General features: G+C 42.9%; 2 protein-coding genes across 3 annotated transcripts in view; one reads left to right on the forward strand and one right to left on the reverse strand.

Moving 5' to 3' along the window:
- Positions 1–24,676, reverse strand: part of FANCM (FA complementation group M) — an 80,935-nt gene that overhangs the window by 50,409 nt on the left and 5,850 nt on the right. For both annotated transcript variants that reach the window (XM_072865763.1, XM_072865761.1), the window contains 2 exons: positions 1,466–1,597; positions 553–685 (listed from right to left, as the gene is read on the reverse strand). In XM_072865763.1, coding sequence (XP_072721864.1) covers positions 553–685; positions 1,466–1,597 — 265 coding nt within the window. The remainder of the gene's footprint in view (positions 1–552; positions 686–1,465; positions 1,598–24,676) is intronic.
- Positions 9,766–23,004, forward strand: LOC140653112 (heme-binding protein 2-like). The gene is made up of 5 exons (XM_072864816.1): positions 9,766–10,082; positions 16,928–17,019; positions 18,339–18,480; positions 19,897–20,080; positions 20,519–23,004. The coding sequence occupies exons 1-5, from the start codon at positions 9,842–9,844 to the stop codon at positions 20,688–20,690; spliced, it is 831 nt and encodes a 276-aa protein (XP_072720917.1). The 5' UTR covers positions 9,766–9,841; the 3' UTR covers positions 20,691–23,004.

The following is a 24,676-nucleotide window of genomic DNA, read 5'->3' on the forward strand; positions in this document are numbered from 1 at the left end:
TGACTGTGGAGAGTTGCAAAAGACTCACAATAGTCAGTGATAGAATTAGGAAAATAAACTGAGGCCAGACGAGAAAACAACTTTCTGTTTTGCTTAGTGAGCATGGAAGATGTTGCACAGCTAGGATAGACATTCTAGTGTGATGTGTCCAAATCCGTAATCTTCTGGCTAAGACACTTAAACTCATGCATACGTGAGTTTTGCTATAGACAGAGGAATTGCTTTACAAGACCAAACGACTTCTCAGTTTAAATTGTTTAATGGTTATTCTCTGTCTCTGCAAAGACATTCCTGCCACTTATTCTGAGTTCTGTTTCTGCTTTTTTTCAGAACTGCTGCCATATAAACACATTTGCTTTCCCAAGTATACTCTATCTTTAACATAGTGCTAACATATATCCCACAGGGATGAAGGGGAACAAAATACCAATTACATTTGCAACCCATCCGTTATATAAGCTGTTTTGTGCAAAACTAGCCATAGAGATGAGGTAAATTAAATAAGGAGGAGGAGTGGAGACAAAAGGAAGGATGTTTCTGAAGACTTTTCACCTTTTGATCCATCCATAATTCCACAAAGGTAGATAAATAATGACCGTACTCCCATTTGCAGCAGCAGCTCATAACCATGATATAAACTGATACAAAGTGCAAAATCTCCTTCAATTATGCCTTGATGTATTCCCTGTGAAAACAAAATAGACGCATCATTAAATTAGGAAGTCAAAAAGAAACAGGAATCATACTGCAATTCTTATGACAAAAATAAGATTGACATCTGAGAAACAGAGCCAAAGCACAAACTAATGCACAGCGAGTAGTCTGTCTATCAAAACCTCCAGGAAACAGGTTACACAATTCTTAATGATCAATGAAGGCAATCTTTTTCCACCTTCACAATGATCTTCAAAATACCTGCATTATCTTCCAAGATTAGCTCATTACTTTCCGATGCAGCAACACCCAAAATCTGACAGCTGAACCATCCATCAGTATTTCGCAAAATTTCCAGCACGTCTACCCAGGCTACAAAATTTAAGCCAGGACAGTTGTCTTGCCTACTGTGAAGTGTATTTCCCAATGTTCTTTTTAAGGTACACAGTCTTTTTTTTTTTTCCTTAGGTAATATTCTTTTTTTAAGTTTTCAAAATTTGAATACTCCATGACAATTTACAGAAAAATAGGAGCAGTAATGTAGTTTTGAGGGGAAAGTATAGACTTGACAGTCAGTAATTACAATCTAAGTTCTCAAAACAATTTCAGTTTGGAAATTAAGTTCTTCATCTTTTCCTTAACTTTACTATATGAGCATCAAGAAAGTGGAACAAGTAAGCATATTTTATTCCAGGGCTAAATATAGAATGTTACAAAGGAAACCTAACTTAAAGCGTATCAGGAAACTTTGTTCATTACAGAGTATTACTATTTATTCACTACTTTAATAACGTGAAATAAAGACATTTACCGCATTTTGTGAAGATGGGTTTTTTCTATATTGATCTCTTGCTAGAATTATCTGGTACTTTGTAAGGCTGGGAATGTCCCGCCTTGCTAAAACTCCTACTTTAATTAGGCGTCCAGCAAATGTTTCTAGCACCTGCAAACAAAACACAGAAGTATACAAGAGATGTGAAGGTATGTATATTTAGCCCTTTAAAGTAGTTTTATTTTTACAGATCTTACACAACAGAACACAAGCAGCTCATCTATTTTATTTGAAACACAGAATTTTTCAAAACAGACTGTACTGATTTCTGAATAATCTGTTACTGTGCCAGATGACAACCTGGTGCTCTGCCTCACCGTAAGGTTCTCTGCTATCAGGATGTTTCTAGGCTAATTTTCAAATTTTTTTCTAAGACCAGCAGAATTTTTACAACTTGGTTCCCTAGGGATTTGTGCCCTCCATCCTACAGGCAAACACCCTCCTGCCCCCAAGACAACCCCATATCCATCAAATAACTGAGAAGTGGAAACACACACTGTGCTTTTGTAATCGCACAAGTACTGACCGAGGAGAGAGGAAATAAAACAGGACAGGTAGCCAGCTGCCGAACTCGCTCTGCAGCTCCCTCTCTTACTGGTAACCCTAACTTCAATGGTGTTTCAGTCTCAGGAAAACTTGTATCCATCTTTGAGAAGTCTAAATTACCGCAGGCGGAGGACTAGCCAACAGGTTAGAATGTTTTGTGTGGAAGGGATGGGAGCCGGGAGACATGAGCAGAGAGGAATGAGCGCCCAGCAGAAGGGCCCGGCACAGCAGCGTGCCCCATTTCCTTCGGAAGCTGCACCGAAAGACAGTTAGTTTTTATACATAACATGTACCTTCTTTCCACATCAGTGGAATAAGGGAACTGACCTGCACTAATTCATCTTAATCCTGTTTTTCCTCTTTGTTTCTCAGCCTTAGGTGGTCAGGATTTTTTTCATAGACTTAGTTTTGCATGAGCGCTAACTCTGTAATAATTGGAGTAATCAGATTTGCTCTACAAAAATTACTTACAATCTGTTGGCCCACTTGGCTAGTAGCACCAAAAACATCTTAGCGCACAATAACGAGCTTCTCCAAAGGCCATCCTGACTTAGTTTGACAGCAGATAGCTCCTGATAGCTGCTTACATGCATACAGCATTTCCCAAGTTTTCTGGGCATTTTAACACCAGTTCAGCTGAACTGCACTAAGAAGGCTACAGCATAACAAATGCCTAATCCCTTTATTGCTGTTCTCCCAGCCCACTGAAAATCAAGTCCAGCTGAACCAATAAAAACAGGTCTAACTTTCAGGCCTCAAACAATACTGATCTAAGTATGCCTTCAGCTTGCGAAGACAAAATGCCCTAACAGGAAAAGAAAGTCAACTGTAAAAGTGCAATGCATGTTTATACACTAAGTAACAACACTCCATTTGTCTTCTTCATGTGTTTAGTCTACGCTGGGTTTTTAGAGCCCGTTAGGATGCCCAAATATGATGAACAACCACACTCTACTCATACCCAGTCAATGCAGTGGCAGCTTAGTTTAACCTCTTCTCTCTGCTTGCTTTGATTATTTTTATAGTTTGGTACTTCTTTAGCTTCCCACTCTACGCACAGTGCCTACGTGGCACTAAGTGGCAAATCCTGAGAAAAGGGGTGGGAATAATTGCCATCGTCAACTACAGCAGCATTAATCCCCCAAAGAATCAAAAATGCAAAGAGAACTTTGGAAGAGTGAATGAAATGAACACTTGTGAAAGCACCAGCCAAACTGAGGAAACAATGTGCTGGGGAATTTCCACGCTGCCCGCTCCGTGCCTGCCGGACTTTCAAAAACGGCTCGCTAGAGTCAGCAGGCTAAGCCGATTATGACAGATAAAGGCTGCTGAGAAATAATAGAAACGAAGCCTAAATTCTGAATGCTCTGGTGCATCTTAGGTTGCTCCTCTTCCCTACTCTGGGCCTTCAGACTGGGATACCACGTCTCGGGCAGCTTGCTGCTTTTGCTCAGACGAACCCAGCTGGGCTCATCCACTCGGGCTGGAAGGGGAAACGGGCGATGCCCGCAGGAGCAGCCGGGAGGCTGCTGGCAGCAGCTCCGAAGGCAGGACGGTGCAGAGGAGCACTGCCCGCTCCGCGTCTCCCGGGGGAGTTATGTCAGACCAGCTGCGCAGACCGAGCACCCATCTGCGGCCAAAGAGCCTCAGGCACCTCCGAGCCCCAGCTTCAGCTTGCCTCTCCCTACAGGGAGCCTGCGTCCCGGCCTCACGCGGCTCCCCAGGCAAAGCAAAGCACAGTCAAGAGACTCCATCCAGCAGCACTCCTGCTAATTAAGACTAATGGATTAATTAGACCAAATGAACCACCAACACCACTGACAACATGCAAACACAAGTTGGAAACTACAATATTGCTAGGAATTTCCAGAGGAAAGGAGGAGGGGGGAAGAAAGAAAAAAAAAAGGGAAATCAAACAATCTTTTCCTAAAATACAGTCAAAAACATTCACCAAGCCACTTGGAAGTCTAAATGCCCAAGAAATTAATTTCTCATATTTGGTTTAGTTTTATGAGTTTAAAATTCAAAACTTTGTCCTTGTTTGTTATTGTTATGTTGTTTTTAAATCTGGCCTGTATCTGACAAGTCACTTAAAGGAGAGAGGCAGAAATGTCTGTGCCAGCTTATAAAAAAAGGTATTAAAAAAAAAAAAGTTGACAATGCAAGGGACAACTCAGTTCTTTTTATTTTAATGGGATACCCCTGAAATAGCACTTTACCCTCCCATCAAACCCTAAACAGTTGGACACAAGGACACTTGAAATGCTGAAGATCAAGCCTAAACTATGTCTCAAGTAGTGGAAATGGAGTCAGTCTCTGAACACAAACATATTTCTCTAGAAAATAAATCAATGTTTTAATTAAAGTAATGCCCACATAAGTATATTATTTCAGCACTGGTTTATTCTTTCCTATACTTGTTGCATAGCTTTTCAAAAAAAGAAATTTCCATTACATGTGCTTTTATGTTTCATCCCTTTGACCTAGTTCATAACATGTAAGAAAATTATATTGTCACTGTTTGCTCCATGTACACCCCTGTCTGATTTAATCCCCTTCAGCAAAAACAAACCGAGGAAGACTATTATGAAAGACAGCAGGATCCAGTCACCTGGAGCTTCGAAACTAATAAGGAACAGTAAACATAACCTACTTAGAAGAGATAGAGAAAGCAGCACTACTGAGAGTGATTACATTTATCTTGCCTCCGTACCTTTATTTTTAATTAAAAAGATAATACTTCTGGAAAGTCTCCTCAATCTTTCCAAAACATTTAAGTTTTATGTTACCCATTTATAAACGGAACTGTAGAATTAATTTAAATTAATTGCTTACTAGGACTCATGGCTTTTTCTACCTCACTAAATTGATTTCAAAAAGCTAACAGATTTACTACCAATATATAAAAGACAACTGGTAAAGTTATCCCATACTGCACTAAACTTGCCAACAACATAAAGGTTTTTGCTGAACAAAGTATCTTCCCCAGCAAGTCACGCTGATTTTTTGAAGCTTGTCCCCGAGATTAGCTTAGGACCTGCTGTCTGGAGCTACAACGTTAGCTGAGGACTAGCATCTGTATCATAAGCAGGACTGGCAAAGGAAAGCAAATTGTTTCAGCTTCATCTCTCTAAAAACTGCTATTAATCTGTTTTCTCTTGCCACAATAAAAAACAAGGGCTCTAAACAAACAACCAGGCCTAATTATTTTACTGCAGATTTGCAAGCATTCTTTACCAAAGGAAAACAACAAATCTCCCCCACATAAATGTTTCTATTGCATTTCTTTCAGAGCAGAGAAGGAGGCGATTGAGAGAAAGCAGCCACTAAGCAGCCTGTATCTTCACGAACCAAAGACTGAGAAGGCCCACTTCTACCCACGGGAAAGGTGAAGTGCCAGGAAGCTCTACACTGCGTTCCCAGCCACGACTGACAGACCTGACCGGCTCTATATAGCCACGCTGCACTTCAACAGAGCTGCCATTTCCCTTCATCTCTTTCTCCTGCTCTCCCAACTCACCCAGCTCCAGCATTTTCAATGCGCAATGTGCCACAGACCCCTTCCAAACATGCTGGGGCAGACGCAGAATTGGTGTGCGAGAAAATGAGACGACATTGCGTGTCGGTGAGGTAACATCACACCCACAGCTGTGCGGGAACGTTAACGTGCCCCACTGCCACAGCGGTCTGCCTTAACAAGGGACCACTAAAACCAGGAGCAGGGAAGTAACACGAGCAGCTCCAGAACACAAATCCAGGGTTTTGTTGTGGCCGTGCACCACAGGGACATCACGCTGCTCCCGCTCTCTGCTCCAGATCTTCAAATTTTCAACAAAGGGAGTGAAGGGAGACAAGAAAGGGAAAGAGGAGACTTCTTCCAGGCTCTGGCCCCACCATCCATAGCTGGAAAGCCAGCTCAGAAGGTGTATTTATTGCAAGTCTTCACAATAGAGTTGTGATCATACTGTCCTAGGGGAGAACAAACAGATTTTGCAGGAAGGCAAGAAAGCAACCATGGCCTTCTACAGCTCCAGGAAGAGCAGCCCCAGTGAAGGTTAGATGAAGACCTAGAGCATTCATTGCTTTGTTCTAGGACTGAACCTAGAAAGGCTTAGGTTTCACAAAGTGTGCTACCTTGAGAAGTGTCAGTGCGATACCCTAACATTCCTGAAAGTAACTTCCAGGAGGAAGTCCCAGGAACAAACCATATTTAGTCTTTGCCAACCGTAACTCCAGGTTGAGTGAGAGAGTCTTGAGACTCCACCAAAAAAGAAAGTACCCGGAGTCGCGGAGCCCAGCAGCAATCAGAGAACGAGCCAGCCCCATGGCTGTAGGAGCACGTCTCACGGATGAGCTAGGGCAGCTTATGGATATCCTTTACCTGACTGCAAAGAGACTTTTCAGGCACATATTTGAGTCCATAAAGTTTATGTACAGATTGAGAACAGTTTATTGTAACATTTGATGAAGCCTCTCAAATCATAGTGTAGTACATCAAAGAAGGGAAGGAGGACAGTTATTAACAGAAAAAAAAGTGGGTTTATGACAGAGAAGGCAGCTGAGAAAGGCATTTGGAGCTATGACTAGCGCTCACTTTTAGCTATTCTCCCTGTAAAACTGCGGAGTCATGACAAAGGCAAACAAACTGTAAACACGAGGGAGAAAAGTGCTGTTTTGTGTAAGCTTTCTACCGACATTTTCTCACCTTTCCGATACTGAAAACAAAGCAACAGGGTCAGAACAGAGTACAGTGTTTGTAAGCTGCTTATAATTCTCCAAAACCAACACCAATCAACCCAGTAATGATCTTTGCGCCTCTGAAAGTTTTTTTGTCAAGTTTATATTAACCCATTCAGACACTTCACAGCCTTCCCATCCTCCAGGGATCTGTTACACATTGAACACATACTGTTCTTCCCTGGAAGCTAGTACTCACCGAAAAGATCCATTAGTTTGTCCTCTTCTAACATCTTGGTTTTCTCCTATCACAGCATTTTTCATTTCTTAAAAGTTACGAAAAAAAGAAGGCCTACAGTTTTTACTTTTCAACTAATTTCACCGTGAACATTTTTACTCTTTTACTTGAGAGGTTATAAGAAATAAGTGGCTTTTCTATATCAATCTGCCGTTCAGTAAATGTCATCACTTTGCCACAAGACAGAAAGAAGCATCCTACTGAGGATTTTTCATATCCTCAATTTGCAAGGCTGAATATTTGTTTTTCTTTCGTATTCAGAGATGTAACCTGCCAGGAAAGCACCAAGAATACAGCACTACCAAAACCATATTCTCTCAAGAGTTTATTAGCTGGCAGTCACACACAAAATTAACAAGTTGGGGGAAAAAAAACACAAATGCAACAAAAGTCAGCTTTGTTCAACTCCAGTAACAGTCAGGTACTCTATTAGTCTGAGCTGACAGCAGCATCTAGACACAGACCATGATACATCTTCAGTACTCCATCAAATGTAGCCCTTTGTATGTAATTACTAAGCACATCACAAACCAAAACCAAATCAAACAGACACGCAGTAATCTGTGCAGGTGGATCTTTAAAATAGGATCTCAAACTCCTACCAGCCTCTTTCTCACTGGTAGCCAGTTAATACTCTGTGGCATTTCTCACAAATAGAGAAATTTGGCTGTGATTTTACACAATTTTTCTGGTTGTTGGGTTTTTGGTTTGTTTTTGTTTTTTTCCATCTCCAGCAATGATGCTGAGCAATCCTCTAAACAGAAATAATTTCATTTAAGCAGCTATTTATTCTCATAATTAAGGCTTGAACAAAAGAGTTGCGATTGTTTTCTGTGAGAAAGTGTCAGAATTATTTATGCAGGATAGGCAGAGGAAGAGCCTCTACACATTGCCTCAAGAAGTCAGCTCTTCTCAAGAATAATGGTTTCCTGGGAGAAATCTTCAAGAGCCAGGATGCCTTCACTTGGTAGTAATAATCCAACTTCCAAAATTACGTGGAAAATTCCTTACCCACAAAACCACAGTCAGGGTTTGCACTGCACTAAAATGTAATTTAAGACACTACCTGTGATGTGGATTGATTCACATTGTGCCTTACTTCAAGGTACCTACCCACAGCAATGCAGCTGCCCCACGAAGAAAGTTCAACAGTACCTCTGCGAGGAAAATCCGATAACTGCCAAAAAATACAGTCCACTTCAGCACATTTTCAGAGAATCTTGTGATTCTGTACACTAGGTAGTTGACCATGAAATCAAATCATCAGACAACCAAACACTTAAGCAAGCATCATCTCCAACATTTGTCAAGGATTTGCCTTCTCAGTGAATTTCAGATCAGAGAAGAGTCTGTGGTGCAGATACATTGCCCACAACTAAGAGGCCAGACATCCTCACAGTGGAACTATCTGCCTCACTGCAACCACTGCATTCCACTTTTTGCAAAAAAACCCACGTGCTAAATTGACCAGGAAAGAACCGTTCTGTCAGGACATTCCCACTGGCAGTGGTTCCCCCATTTGCAAATTCTCCAAGAAACAACAGTCCTTGGCTGGTCAGCTTTGGCTGACAGAATCACAGAATCATACAGGTTGGAAAAGACCTTTAAGATCATCGAGTCCAACCGTAAAAAGAAGAAACACTTTATAGGAACAGCAGGAGTTCAGTCTGTAGGGTCAGAAGTACACAGTCAGGACTTGCACCTCTCTGGCTTTTAAGGCAATTAATACTTCCTTGTCACACCAAGATCAGCCCCTGGGGTTAGGTAACCAGAGCTGAGCCTGGGAGAAAGATACTGATCAGGAAAAAAAAAAGCGGGGGGGACACGACGACAGGGATTAAGCATCACATCACAGAGCCAACAGTTACATCCCTAACCTGTGGTCTCCTCCTGCAAGTATCTCAACAGTGCACGGGAGAGGACTATTCTCCTGTTATTCTAAAATTCTAAAAGGCCAGAGGTTCCCCTTTCCTGCCTGCACAAAAAGGACCACAACACTTATTTCACATTAAAGTTGGAATGAAAGACAACTACAAATAGAACCATACGCTCCACACGGAAGCCCTGATTCAAATTCAGATCCTGCTTTAATTGTTATAGCCATCCCCATAACAGGTCTGCTCATCTACCTCTTTCTGATAAAGGCTTGCCTCAGCAATGGCAAAATTATGCAGCCGTCAACTTCCAAAGCTGGGCTTTCAGTAACAAAAGGACCCATGGCTTTTGCACTCCTAACTGGAGCCAGCTGGGAATGACCTCGCAGACACTCCTGAATAAAATGAAAGACCTATCTTTCAAGCATGGTTTGAAAATATTAAAAGAAAGTCACAGTAAAGAAGGACTAACAGGACACGCAGAGCAGTGGGGAAAGAAGGGGATGACGAGAGCAGGTAGGAAAGGGAGCATGAGCTAATAGTGAAAAAACATACGAAACTAACTTCTTTAAGATCTGTACTGCCTGGATCCTACAGCACCGGGTGAAGCTAGAGAGCATCAGGACTGCTAGCAGAGTATCGCTGGCCGGGTGTGGGCACCACCTGGCCGGAGGCCCGCTCCGCTCCGCCAGCCCTATCCCCGGCCGGCGGCTGGCGCACCTACCTACCTACCTACCTACCTCCCTCCCTCCCTCCCTCCCTCCCTCCCTCTTTCTCTCTCTCCCCCTCCCTCTCCCCCGCCCGGCCCGGCCCCGGCGGCGGGCGGGCGGGCAGAGGCGGGGGCCGCCCCTGCGTGTGCCGGCGCTCGCCCCCCCGCCCTCAAATCCCCGGGCCGGGCGAGCCCTTCATAAAGCGGCGCGGCGGCGGCAGCGCGCCCAGCCCGCTCCCCGGCCTGCCGCGATGGAGACGGGCGGGTGCCGCATGGGCGGCGCGGAGCCGGGCGCCCCACAGCCGGGCGCCCCGGCGATGATCACGCTGGAGGACCTGGACGGGATGGCGGAGGAGAGCCCCGACTCGGCGTACCACAGCAACGGCAGCAGCCTGGAGGAGGAGGCCGAGCGCATGGAGGACGAGGAGCAGGAGCGGCTGCTGAGCTACTGGCAGAGCGTGGGCAGGGGGCACCAGGTGGACGTGCCCCGGGGTAAGAGCCGGCCGGGGCGGGCCGCGGGCGGGCAGCGCCGGGGCCGGGCTGAGCCGCTTACGCCCACCGCCGCCCGCTGGGCTTCAGGGGATGAGGGAGGCGGCACTCCGGAGCTTACCGGCCGGCACCGCAGCCCTCCCGGTCATTTCTGGCCCTCAGCTGCCCGGCGTCCCTCTCGGCCGCTCCGCGTGTCCCGGCGCTGGTGACCAGCTCCCAGCGCAGCCCCGCAGGCGTTTCACGCGGGGACCGGCGCGGTGCCCGGCGCGGTGCCGGCAGGGCCCTGCGGGGCCACGGCCCGGCTCGGACACCTGCGAAGCTCTCCCTTCTCCAGGGAGCCCGGAGGGAGCCGGTCCTCGGGGCTGGGAGCCCGGAGGGAGCCGGTCCTCGGGGCTGGGAGCCCGCCGTCTCCCTAGAGAGGCTGCGGGGCAGGGCCGGGAGGAGCCCGGGCCCCGCCGGCGGCAGGGGCAGGAGGCCGGCGGCGGGGCTGGGCTGGCAGGGCCGGCGCTGCCTCTGGAGAAGGGCTGGGGCTGACGGAGCCGTGCGGGGATGCGGCACGGGGCACGGCCCTACGCGGCCCCGGAGGTCTGTGCGCTTCCGACAGACGGGAGGGCTGAGCTAAAGCTTTGCACGGGGCGAGTCGAAAGGTTTTTTCTGACTTCGAGAAGCGGCTGTAGTAGTAGTGGATTGGCCTATTTATACTAAAAAGGCCTGATGGGAGTTTTCAGTCTTAATGAAGTATTAAATTGACTACCTGCAAAAGCATTCTTCTTAAGAATATCTCCTGTACCTGTCCAAAAGGTTAGTTCTTTAAAGAAAGATGGCTGAATTGAAAGATGGCACAGAGTAAACAAGAAAAAGGATCGACTTTGCTTTTTGACAGTAAGCCTGCTAGGCTTACCTGATTAAGAAATTGTTCATTTTAAATTTTAAGAAAGACTGAAGACTCTGAAAGACCGTAACGGGTCAGATAACTCGTAACACATAGCAGAGAGTAACTGCAAACTTAGCTCATTCAGAAACTTTAACTCATCTGCACTGTCCTGCGTAGAGGAGTAGAGGGAGACCTTTCACATCTCTACTGTTCAGATAAATCGCCTTCTAAGAGGATGGGAAGCAGCAAAACCTTGAACAACAGACTGCACTAGACACTACCAAAATGAAATCACTGTTCCTTAAAAACTTTTTCTATATTCCAACACAGCAAAGAGGGTACAACCTCCTTTTCAAGTCACGCCTGGAAGTCTCATCTTATCTCTCTAATGTTTTTAACAACGAAAACCAACGCCCCGTCAGGTACTAAGAGAAGAGCAAGGTCAGTCTGAAAAGAGTTCTCCGCTTGCCTTGCTGTCACGGTCCCCTTAGGAGGGGTCTCTGGACGCCCTGCGCCAGCAGCCCCATCCCATCATTTCAATGCGCACTCCGGCAGCCACGGGTCTGCGTCCACGGTCAGTGCACCAGATCTGACGGCTTCCGAGTCTACCGGGGCGCAGAGGGAGGGGGAGAGGAGAGGAGAGGAGAGGGGCTCCCTATTGAGGCACGCACGAGGGAGGGGTGAACGCACGCACACCAAGTTGCTCCTTGAGAGTAGCTTTGTACAGCAGAAAACAAGATTCCTTCCTGCAAAATTATCCAGTATTCTGATACATAGTGAAACAAGGCATTGAAATTCCCAAGATGTATTAGGCAGGATATCAAGTCTAGGAAATATGACTTACTGAACCACCTACAACTGAACCACCTACAAGGGTTTGCCCGATTAGTTTACATAGTGCACCCAAAGTTCAAGCTAACTGTTAATATCCCTGTTTAGTATCCAGTCAGCTAAAGCATACTTGAGCCTCGGGGAATGCACAGAGGAAACCCCGGATGACTTCCTGGGAGAAATCCCCCCTGTCAGTAGGGAGCAGACCGCCTCTCTTGACTGGTGTGCCCCGTCCAAGCAGCTGCTGTCGCTGAAGCCATGCCGTAAGAACATACAGGGACTGCACTTGGTGACTCCTGACTGCCAGCCTGGTAACTGTGCAGGCAGAGCATGCGAGACCCTAACCACAGAACGTCTATTCCCTATAGTCCGGTGGTAAAGTCTGCAAAACAAGAACATTACCATCCCTTTCATCAATAGTTCTGACACCTGTGTTGTTCTGTGGTGACAATATGCCTTTCAAAAAGATGACTTGCTTTGTAGCTTTTGTTAGCACCTTTCAAGGGTAACAGGAATGCTGTAAGCATTCTAAACAAATCTAAGATTTTGAGAGATGTGAACAACAGAAATTTATATGGCTGGCATTTCAATTTATCACTGTTAATGAGATCTTAATCCTCTAGACTGACTGACCGGCCTATGCCAAACCTTGCAACAAAAAGGTGAAAGAAAATTAAAGGTGCAGAAAGGTACAATCTAACTTTCTTGGCTTGAAAACTCCATTTTATCTACTCCCAGTGGAAGCAGAAAACATGCTACAGGAGTTACTTCTAAATTTCTCAATTCTAATTTCAATATAAGTACATTCATTAACAAGCAAGCTCAGGAAAGTTGCTACCCGTCAAAACCATCTACTTGCTAAAGCATAAAGTTGTGTAAAGATACTCAGTGTACAAAGCAGCATGCTCTGAGGTCAAGTACCCAGGCCCCAGATCAAAGTTTAGATCTGGAATTGCAGGTGGTTTTCCATCAATTCCCACGTACCTCCCCTGCCGAGGCTACCTCACGGGAGCGGCAGCACGGCTCTGCAGGTACAGGGGCTGCTGCACAGCTGTAAGACCTGTCGGCTGAAGGAAGCGTGCAGGGCAGGACTAGTCTCCATCGCTGGGTCATCCCAGCGACGCAGCCTCACGCTGAGGCCTGCCCCAGCCCAGCACTGAGCCTGCTTCCAAGATGGTGCTCACAAACACCTCCCAGAGCCGTTTCCCGATTACTCGCTCCAAGGTATGTGTCCAGTGGTTCGTTTCAGCATGAAGGTATTGGTTCCCAGCATTACAAAGGCCCTCTCCTCTAGTCCAGAATGACAAAGTTATGTGTGCATGTACATTATTTAAGGGCACAGCTGACAAGTACACCCCACTTCAGTGACACTCCCAGCAGGTCCGATCAGACACAAATTGAGACATGAAACAATTTAAATACTGTTCAATCTTGCTGCTGTGTACAAGTCTTGTCAAATGTGCCTTATCTATATAAATCCCTTTGTAAAGATTTGCCTCTTTCACAATCCCTACCTACAGTAGCAACTGTAATCACAATTTTGAAATTTAATTAAACCAAGCTTTTACCTAGCTACACTGCTACAACTCATCTGCCTTGTTTTATCACACCAGTATTCAAGTTTGCAAGCTTGGAGTGACAGATGACATGTCAAGCAACTCACCTGCTTTTGGGCAGTATCATCTAAGTATTGTCCAGGTTAAGATATTTATAATACAAATGTTATACTGTCATGCCTGACAGGCATGGATTCATGAACTGAAGAATAAAACTCCTGAAAGGACTTTAATTAGTTGTAATCCCTGCCCTATGCATTAATATGGAAGAAAAAAACCCCACCAAACACATGGTTATCAGTAAAGGAATTGAAAAATAGAGTTAACATTTCTAGAGTCCTAAAATGTTTCCTAATTCTTGAGTACTCTGTGGAAAATTCAGTGCTGAAGCCTAACCTACTTTTATTTTTCTCTTGGCCTCCAAAGAGATCAATTTTACATGTCAGTTATTACTTAGATTTTAAATGTTTCCAATGAAATTTTTTAAAAAATGTTTAAAATTAGCTGAAGTGTAGCTTTCTCCCCTTTATTAAAAGGCTCTTTACTATTCCAAATAGTCTTAAAGCTGAAACCCCTGCGCTGGATGCCAGGAGATGTAGGTTTGATTCCCAGCTCAGCTACAGATTTACTAAGTGACCTAGGCCAAGTTAATTCTCTGCATCTTAATTCTCCTCTTCTCTGCAACACAGATAATACTCCCTTCCCCAACCGTCCTGCCTTTTCCACTTAAGATACTGAAGCACTTAAAACACCCAAGAGAAGTGCTCTTATTTCAGTTGAAACTTTAGTCCTCTTCATGCACGTCTGATATATGCCATGAGGTAGTATGGCAGAAATTCACATCCAGACTTTCAAACACTGTACATAAAAATTAAGTTTCTAATCCTCTGTCAAAGTACACAAATGCCTACATGACCTCAACTTTGAAAGGCAAGGGACTAACTATTTTGAAGGAGAGGCTTTCCATTCCTAAGACTAACCTTATATCCAGAGTTTCCAAGCCTGTCTGTTAGGGATCAACTTCTAAGCAGAATTCATTTATGAACTGCAGCTAGAATTGATGTCAAGGCAACCATAGCTGCAAAAACATCTAATCTAACCCTGTTTACGTGACAAAACTGTAGGAGAACAGAAGTACTAGAACATGCTAGTATCATATATGCAAGTATAATATATTTGCTCCTTCTATCCATTTGAGCTTGGCAGGGAAATGTAATGATTAATACAGACTGGATGACTGCTAGTGTCACTACATCTAGAAACAGAGGATAGGTTCACTATTTAAATTCTTACAAAATGTGGGAATCATTCAAAAAGTCACGGTGCATTCCAGTTAGATCTCAGTGTTGGTAAGCGAGCATGCAGGTGCTTAGAGTTCTTCAACAACAGTTAAGTATTAACGCTCTCCTTCACATAATGACCCGCCACCAAAATGTGAGAGCTCAGACCAGAAATGATGGCGCATGTTCGACTGTTCTCTGAGCCTGTCTTGCCCTTCGGAGCAAGACAACAGACAATGGCAAACATAAGAAGCATGTAAAACACATGGTGTCCCTATTAGTCAAATAAAGTTGGTATGCTCCATTTAATCTTTACTAGTGCTTCATGGTACCTATGACTATTTGAGAACATTGAACTGCTGTATTTCTTTCTGCCAGGTGTAATGGAACCTGACAAACAGAACACACATTACGAAGCTTGCTTTGCTCCACTCCCACCTTTATATAAGTTATGTTTCCATTTTGCTAGAATGTTAATATTCACTCTAAGTCAACAGTCTTCTGCCCTTCCAAACTGAAATAAAACTTTCTGTATAATGTACTTGGTATCTAATCCGACAGCACATACCTATAAAACTACTATGCAACAAAAAGAAATTGTGTTAAATTGACACAAATCTATGTTCCAATTTCTTTGTTAAAGAATCACCTCCTCTTAAGATATACTCCACTGAAGAACTGTACCTTGACGACTTCTAAGTTTCCTCAACTTACATTTCTTTAACTTAACTGGACACTTTTCTCCTCCCTTATCTATAATTTCAGCACTTTTCTTTTAAAGAAAGTGTAAACATCTATTTACACTAAATAGGTACAGTATGTAGAATTAACCAATACATAACTGTGTAATAATTTAGGGTGTAAGGAGCCCCTGGAGAACTGTAATCTAACCCCTTGTTAAAAGCAGGGCTAGTTTCAAAGCTAGGTTGCTAACTTTCAGGTTGCTCAGGGCCTCATCCAGCTGACTTCTACATTTTCCCAAGGACGGAGGCTCCATAACCACTGGGGCAGGGGCCCAGAGTTGTTAATCACTCACACTGTGATTTTTTTTTTTTTTTTTAATACCTAATCAGAATTTTCTATGTGGCAACTCATGTCTGCTGCCTCTCACCCTATCACTGTGTACCTCAAAAGAGTCTCAGTCTTCTCCACATCCTTCCGCTATGTAGTGGAGACTGCACTTCGATCCCACCTCCGCAGCCCACCTTCACTTTCTCCCCTCCAGCCGGAGCACATCGGGTTCTCCCAGCCCCTTCTGCGCTTCACCCTGCCCTCACCAGCCGGGCGGCCCTCCCCCAAAGTATCTCAAGTTCATCAATGCCATTGCTGTACCGTGAAGCCCCAAACCAGGCACAGCGTGCGAAATGCAGCTTCACGAGCACCGACCGGGACGGTCGCCTCCCTTGACCGGTGGCTGCAATCTTGCTGATACAGCCCACTGTGTGTCCTGTTCTGTGAAGTCTCCTTCTAAAGCTACAAACAAAAGTTCTCCTTCTCTTCTGCTTCTTAATGAAAACATTGTTTGCCTTTTATTTTGAAATCCTCTCTTCCTGTGAGGGAGCTAGAAGGGCTTGCATTAAAAAAACAAAACAAAGTTATGCAATTCACTTAAGACCCAGAGCTCCACTTTACCTATGCAGAGGTGGATCACCACAGCATCGCAGCTGGAACGTGCGCTCCATCACTTTCAGTGATAACACTCCCACAGACTGCAACTAGCAGCAAACCACAGAGAAAAGTGGCGTGGTAGCTGGGTAGCAGCAACCGCAGCGCGAAGCCCGACACTCGCCCAGCGCCCCAGCCTGCCTGCACTGCACCCGCAGCTCAGGCACCGCGGCTTCCGAGTGACAACGCGGGCCTCGCACCCAACGTATGCCCTGACTAATGAGTAGCACTGAAATGTGCCTCGTATCAAACGCTAAAGTAAAATATTATGCATAAAACATCTCTGGAAATGACAATGTTTCCACAGTAGTATTTCCTTGAAACTGTGAACAAGAGTGGCCAATGCCATTTACTTCTTCATGTGGATACACATTAATCCAACGCTGAAAGAGTTGCTAGAATTGGCAACATCTGCAGGGAGCCAGAACACTGGGCACTGCCACCAGATTGCCATAGGTGCTTGTATAACTGCAGTGTATGAGGAGCAGGAGCATGAAATCTGTTCCTGACAGTAGAGACAGAAGTCCGTTAACCTTTCCTATCACTACTGAAGAGCAAACTAACCGTGTTACAAAAACAAGGTCCCCAGACTTATTTCTGCAGCTTCGCCTCTAACACTGGAGATGTGTTCTTTCGTTGCAGACATGGCAGAGCCAATTCAGCAGCTGACTAGAAATAACAGTCCCCAGGAGAGACAGACCATCCCCTTTACGCTGATCCAGCGCAAAGAAAAGGTACCGTCTCCCTTCCCAGATGAGGTTTTAACAGTGTTTTCAGTATTCATACCTAGCTTCCAAAACCATGTTTCTTTAATAACAGTATTTTAACCATTTAGGATTTTTAGCATCGTAAGTGCAAAGCATTGTAACTGGACAACTGCATTTCATTTTTAACATCTCACCACTTTTACATGTGTGAATTTTTCTTTTTTGTAAGGTAGAAACCAGCAGGAATGTCAGAAGATGGCCAGGAATTACAGTCTTTGTGACATTTTATAATTAATTTAACAAAAACCTCTCGTATTTTGACATTTGAAATAAAAATGCCTATTTTCTTCATTTAAATCAATGTATTTGCTTCTTGACACAATCATGTTAACAAAACCTTAGCAAAGAATACTTGAAAGAGATTAATATCTGAACTTAAAACCAAACATGTACTTTTGTATTGTGGGTCATTGTCAAACAAAGCAGCAATTTGCAAATCCCTCGTATCAAAACCACCTTATCCTCTAACGAAAAATTGAAATTGATGTCCAGCAAATTGTTTACAGCTGAGGAAACGTACAAACCTGTCTAACCTTAAAGACATGACAAATCAAGAAAATCTTTTCTAACCATTGGTGAAGAGTTTTTGTCACATTTCTTTTAAAGAGATCTTTATAATTCAAATTCATAAATATCACAATTTGATTGAGTGTACTTCATCTAAACAGTGTGGGACTCCTGACTATTTATGCTGTAATTAAGTGCCTGAAAGCAATTTCTCAGTACTACTGTAATAACTGCAGATAAAAAATAAGGTTATTCAGTGTTAATTGCAACGAAAATTTTAATACTGCAAGTCCAAAGGATGACAGTTCCTTATTTTAAAAGGAGAACTACCTAGAAGGCTGCTGAAATAAATTTTGGTCCCAGATCAGCAGCATATCCCTTCTTGATTTATATGAGGAAGGATTGAAATTCACATGTTCTTTTCAAGATCATTTCACTGACAGCTGAAAAAAGATGCAATTATTCTTGTACTCAAGTAAGATGCACACACTGCACTGGTTTTGGTTATCTATCTACTTATTATATACCAGCTTGGACCTTGAAATGAAGCGCATGTGAACTGAGTATTAAACAGAATGCGCTTCCAGTGTAGCTGACACTGGGACTTAACATAATTCCTCATGCTTGCCATTCTCCTGGTCATACACCTAGAGAAGTTGATTTATTGATGCTGTAAGTAAAGCACTGAAATATTGCTTGACTTTTATTTGTTTGCTCGGGGTTTTTTGGTGATTAACTTAATGATTAAATACAAAATTATTATCTTACTGTGTTTGCAGCTTGGAGATCTGCTTTATGAAAAACGTCAGTATGGAAAAGCCAAATGGGCTTGTATAAAAATGAAAGAAAAACAGTACGAACAGAGCATATGCCTAGGATTCATGAAGCTTATGAGGTACATTTGTGAGCAGAATTCCTCAGGTAATTGGTACCACAATTCCGCATTAAAGTTAAAACATTATATTTACGCGCTAGCTCCTCCTAACTGGGGAGATACCTGTATTAGCTTTTTCCAAATACACCACCCTCTCTACAGGGACATTTTCCTGTAACACAGCCTTTCCAGCAGAGTCTAAACCAAAGTGCTGCTCCTCTGCATACACGCGAGAACATCTGCGGGAAGCCATCGCTGTTTCCAGGGGCACTGTGACCATTACAGCTGCCTGGGAATCGACACTGGCTATTTTTGTAGGCTGTCAGCTATAAATTAGGCTTCTGCTACAGAACTGCAGTGGTTTAGTCTTCACAGCAGTACTGAAATCACCTATTCCAAGAACCTATTCAGAGTGTAATGTCAAAGGAGACCATAATGTTTTGCCTCCTTCGTTTTAGTTTACGATACTTAAATTGTGTATGTCTGAATGGACATCAAAAATTTGTGTGGTTGAAGCACATTTTCCAGAAAGATAATCCAGCTTTAACTCAAATACTTTAAAATAATGGCAAGTCCACCATGTCCTTGATAGCTTGTGCCTGCATGAAAAATGTGCAACTCATTTCCAACCCAATTTAATCTGGTTTCAACTTCCAGCCATCAGTTCTCATTTTTTTCCATTCTCCAGTTGATTAAAAAGTTTTGCAGTGCCCAGAGTTTTGTTCTGTAATAGTATGTGTGTTGTAATCAAGTCAACCCTTAATTTGCTTTCCAAGAAACTAAAAACATTGACCACGAAAGCTTTTCCTTAATCAGGTATTTTCCCCCCTCTCCCTACTCTTTTAACACTTTAACATGGTTTAGTGTTAAATTTTGGCTCCAGAACAGTGCAGTTTTGTTTCCCAACTGTGTACAGAAGCAAAGTTCCCACTCCTAGTCATCATTGCTACCTGCACCAGTCAAAACAGTCAACCTTTTCCTATAGCATTGCAAAAATATAGCAACATTTTTGACAACAACAAATCCTAAATGAATTTGCAGCCCCCTTACCTTGCCTACCTTCTTTGTTCCCAAATATTTAAAACATGACACAAGGTCAGTTTACAAGATAAACACAACCCTCTTAAGAGGGGGAAAGAAGTTAAGTCACACTCCTTGCCCTACATGAAGATAGGAGAGCTCACCGCATACTACATTTTAGACACACATACACATATTTGCACATGTAGGTTTTAGATATACATGCATGTATCTACACACACACACAAACTAAAAGGCATAATAAATGCTACATCCAACTTGGAATATACAACCCCATTTTCTAAAACATTCTACTGAATTCCTTTTCGTAACGGAACTGCTCTGCGGTACTCACTGTATATTTTTCAGTATGAGTTCAGAAGTCAAGCACAGTATGCAGACCTTCTTTTGCATTTTCTAAAAAGTCACGTATGTCTCCTCAGGACTGTACTTGGGGATAACAATACCCATCGTGACCATAGTCCATACAAATGAATCTCAATCGGAGATGACGCAGTCAGTGACAGTAGCGTACTACCTGCCTGAAGTGCTGCAGGATGAGCCACCTCATCCTTTTGACTCTGACATAATCATTGAAGAATGGCCTTCTACTATTGTTTATAGTAGGTAAGAAACATTTTAATTTTGTTCTAGTAAAAACCGTAAAAAGATGCAGTTTTCAATTTGGGCATGTTACATCTTTCAAATCAAGTTCTAAAAGCTAGCAAATAGTAAAACTTGATTTTTAGTAATTGTTAAAAGCTGGCTGCTTTATGAGACTGAGATATTCAGGAAATTATGATTACCAACTTACTTGGGAAAATGATGCATCTATAAATGTGAGATACAATAGCATCTCCAAACACAGACTATTCTGTGTCGCTGGGAACAAAGCATCTGACATATCACTGAAAATGTTAAGAAAAAACTTATGTATTTGAGATCAGTCACAGTCGGGTAGTAACACTTGTGAAACATGACTAAATAATTTAGAAGGAGGCATTTCTAGGCTCTGGAAAAACTGTGGATTTTAAAAAGAACTTGATATGAAGTTGATTGTTACAGGAGCTTCAGAGGAATCACCAATGAAGACTCTATAATGAGAGAAATAAACCTGTTGGCAGAAATTCTGGAGAGTCCCGAGTTATGTTTGCAGGATACATTCATCATCGCAGGATATACAAATCCAGCTGCTGCCAATCGACACAATGAGATATGGTTCCTTCAAAGACCATAGCCTCCCCTTTCTGATGCTTGTCACAAGCACCAGGTCTGATTTACTGGCAGAATCTTACAGGTGAATCACGTGAGACCAGATGTCAACCCCCCAAAGATTTTAGAAATGTGGCTTTTAGCCAGTTTAGCAAGGCAATCGCTCCAACTTACTAAACAGAGGTAACACCTGAAACATACACAGTTTCCTATGTCAACTTTTACAGTTTTTATGGAGATTTTTAGCACTTTAAATGTTAGTTCACCTTATCTTTTTTTACAAGATAAGGGAGACAGAAACCTCTCTCCTCGTCCACTTACTAGCACCTCTAGGCTGCTTGTGGCCTGGGACGGTCCTAGGGGAGACCCTGGAGCCCCTGCCCTGGGCACCTAGCACTGCACCAGCTACACAAAGACCCTGTTGGGGCTTTCAGTGGGACACACATCAAAACCACCTCACACATGCAGGCTACGCTTCAGAAGAATAATGTTCAGGTCTTAATTTCTGAAGAGAGCTACCAGAGTTAGAGCACTGGGATTAAACCAAGGAGTAAGACTAGGCCAATGCTGCCTGCTTTTAATGTCATCATCTGTGGAGCAGAGATTCTTAACGCTTACCTCAAAAAGCATTCAACCGAAGTACTTCTAACCTTGAGAAGCGACCAAGAAGGCAGAACAGTCCTAATGCTCTTTAAAGTCTTGATAGCCGAAGTTACAGGTCCTTAGTCACACACTCATAGTAATCCCATGACTACACGTGGCATTCCCAAATAGAAAGTGGTTATTCTTAACTCTTCAGTTTTTCTGAACACTTTCATCTTGTAACTTTGCTGAATGTTAAAACACTGCAGCTGAAGTAACTTGTTCAGTACTTTTTACACTCTGCTGGCAGTACCACACTATTAATGTTAGAAATGACACAAATATTTCACAGAAAAAAATTCAGCAAGAAGTGACCTCTGGCAGTCCAGCCCTCTGCCAAGAGAAGGGCCAGCACTGCTGGCCGAGCAGCCTGCTCAGGGCCTCCCACAGTTGGATTTTGAGCATCTCCAGGGATGAGGAGTCCGTAACCCCTCTGGGCCCTGTTTCAGTATTTGACCACCCTCACTGTGACAATTTTTCTTCCTAATATCGAATTTTCCATGTTGCAGCTTGTTTCTTTTACCCTTCATCCATATGATAATTCTTCAAATAGACAACTGCTAGTCTAGCACGCTGTGACTGAAAGACAAGCTCACATAGTTCGACATGCGTCAGGAAGTCTGAAAGCAGCCCTCATGCTTTGCTACGTACTACAGTTAAAGAGCACCTACTGCACTTTAGAATCGGGGTAGCAAACAGTTTTGCTCTCAAAATTCCCTTCTTAACATCTCCCCTTACAGATACGATGGTAGAGTTTAATCTTAACAGAAGTAAATGTTGTCTTATATAAAATTTCATGAAGTATATCACCAGCGTTATTTATTGATTACGGGATTTAGGCTTTAAATAGAGCTTTTGTGTTCTTCAGTTACAACATACAAAACGGCAACCAGAGCCACCGTCTGCTAGCTTACAGTAGTGTTAATTGGCAAACAAAATGGATTTATGTAGTATTTATGACTGAATAAACATACAGGTCTGAAGAACTTTAAGCCTCCTGGTTCCACAAGGCGCTCTGCTGCACAAACCTGACTTTAAGCTTAACCTAAAACCTCTTGCTGAGCAGTAGGATAAGAGAGTGCTGGCTGGCCCTGGCTGGCCGTGCTTAAGGGTGACCAAGGTGCTCTCTGGTGGTTGCTGCCCACAGAGATTACTGGGGGAGACAGCAAAGAGAAAGGGGGGAGAAAAGCGGGGGAAAGAGAGAGAAAAGCATTAGTTTTAATGCAAACAAACTGATAGTCTTTGTGGGGAGGAAAAAAGCAAAAAAAGCAATCCTCACTTTCTTCTTCTGAATGTCTGATATCCCTAGCTGTTCAGATACCCTGCACTAGTCCAGCACAGACATTTGTATTGCCACAAATTAATTGGACGTTAAACTGATGGGAGGGAATCTCAAAAAAGACTGTGGGCTTGGGGTCTTTCTTATTCCAACCAGAAAGCTATCAGATCTGGTTTGCCAGGTGACAGCACAAATGCTTGTGCCAGTTGTGGCCACAGCTAGGAACCACTTTGTCTGATGTGCTAATTTAAATGCACGTCAAAGTATTTCTTACTTAACAGAACACAGTGATGAAGATAACTGTCACGTCTTTCATTCCTCCCCATTTGGTCAAGATACAGGATCATAGCCAGGGAAAAACATCCAGACTTTCTTTTCAATATGTTGAATTGTTTCCTGTTTGATTTTTATTTCTTTTGGGTTTTATTAATTTTTAAGATTTCCTCAGATTGTTGGAAATGCCAGCCAGTATTAAAGTGAAAGCTGACAAATTAATGGGAAACAATAAAAAGTTTTTTAAAAAACTGAGTTGAGTAGAGGGCCCAGGGAGGCATTAAATAACAGGTTTTGTTTTGCCCTCACCCCCCCAAGATTTTTATAAGAGCAAATAAAAACCATTTTCACCTTTGACAAGATTTTATGGCAAATTAAAGAAGTTTCTGCAATTTAATTGCTTTTGTCAGTTATAGAAATTATTTTAATGCTTTGGCACAACAAATGTCAAATAGCTATTGGAAGTAGTTAAATCCTCTCACCATAAAGTACCAGTTTGTACAAACTTTACATTTTAAACGTCTATTGCAAAAAGCATTTGCTATATCTTACATCTCTTTCCATAGGCAATCTTCACCTAAATACTTCTGTGACTCAGCTACTTGTGGGTATGTTATAGCAACATTCTTGTTACTGAAACATAAAAATAAGGTATTATCTGAATGTGCTGATATCCTAACTGCAGCAAAGTGTTCAGTGTCGTTTTATGTAAAACTGTGAATTCCAAGATAGTATTTATTTTGACTTACGTTAGACAGCTTCTGCTGCTGAGAAAGAACCAATTAATCTCGAGTTTGAAGATACACTTTATGGCTATGGAACATTGTACCAACGTCTGTACATGGCTCTCAAGCACGGGCACGAAGAATTGTGTTTTTTCACTGACACACAGTAAAGTTTACTTACTAGTTACACCAGTGAATGCTAAGGAAATGCAACTATTACTCCAATATATAATTTTAGAAAGTTTGAAAGCATCACATCAGGTGTGATTACCTAACTCCTGTTATCGGAATAGGTATTTTTTTAATCCATCTGTGGCTCTACTTTGTAAGCCATTAATGAATGGATTTTCATTTTTAATTCAAAGTTACTAGATTTCCTCTATTCAAAGGAGATAATAAAACAGAATTCACCCACATTTTTGGAAGACTAAATGATGTAGCCTTAACAGATAAATGTTGTCCTGCATACTGTGTATTTTTCGAACAAGCATTAGTGCCTAAAAAGTTTATTCCAGCTATTGTGATACTCAGGGCCTTGCTTATTGTATGTATACAAATATAAGCATAATTTTTCCGGCATTGTTGCGTTGTGCTGTCTTACACTGTCCTTAATTTTCACTGAAATGTCGTCTTGTTTACTGTTACTGTTCGTCAAAATTAAAGATAATTATTTTATTGTGCAGAGTACACCTGGCTTTCATTTTTGTAACAGACGTACAAGTCCTTTTGCTGTCTTTCCTTTGAATGCAAACAGCAGAAGTCACAAGTTACTATTCTGATTTTACTAAAGCCATTTAAGCCCCAAATTTCAAATGGTCACTCTCAGACCCATAACCCATACGTTCTTTGAAATAAACACGTACATTTGGAGCTATGCGTCTCCGTGCTGCAGCCAGGAGGTCTGCTAGCAAACTCACTCCTCCTCATTGCAGAAGCCATCTGCAACCCCGTTTTTGTCAAGCATCCAGTACAGTCTCCCACAACTCTTACTGTAGTGCAGACTGAGGCAGAACTGGTTTCAGAATCAAACTGCAGAGAAGCAGTTGTTAACAAAAAGTGACATATGTATTGGAGTCTTCTCCTAAATCCTGA

This window comes from Ciconia boyciana, chromosome 6 (genome assembly GCF_034638445.1).
Source record: "Ciconia boyciana chromosome 6, ASM3463844v1, whole genome shotgun sequence".
Classification (NCBI taxonomy): Eukaryota; Metazoa; Chordata; class Aves; order Ciconiiformes; family Ciconiidae; genus Ciconia; species Ciconia boyciana.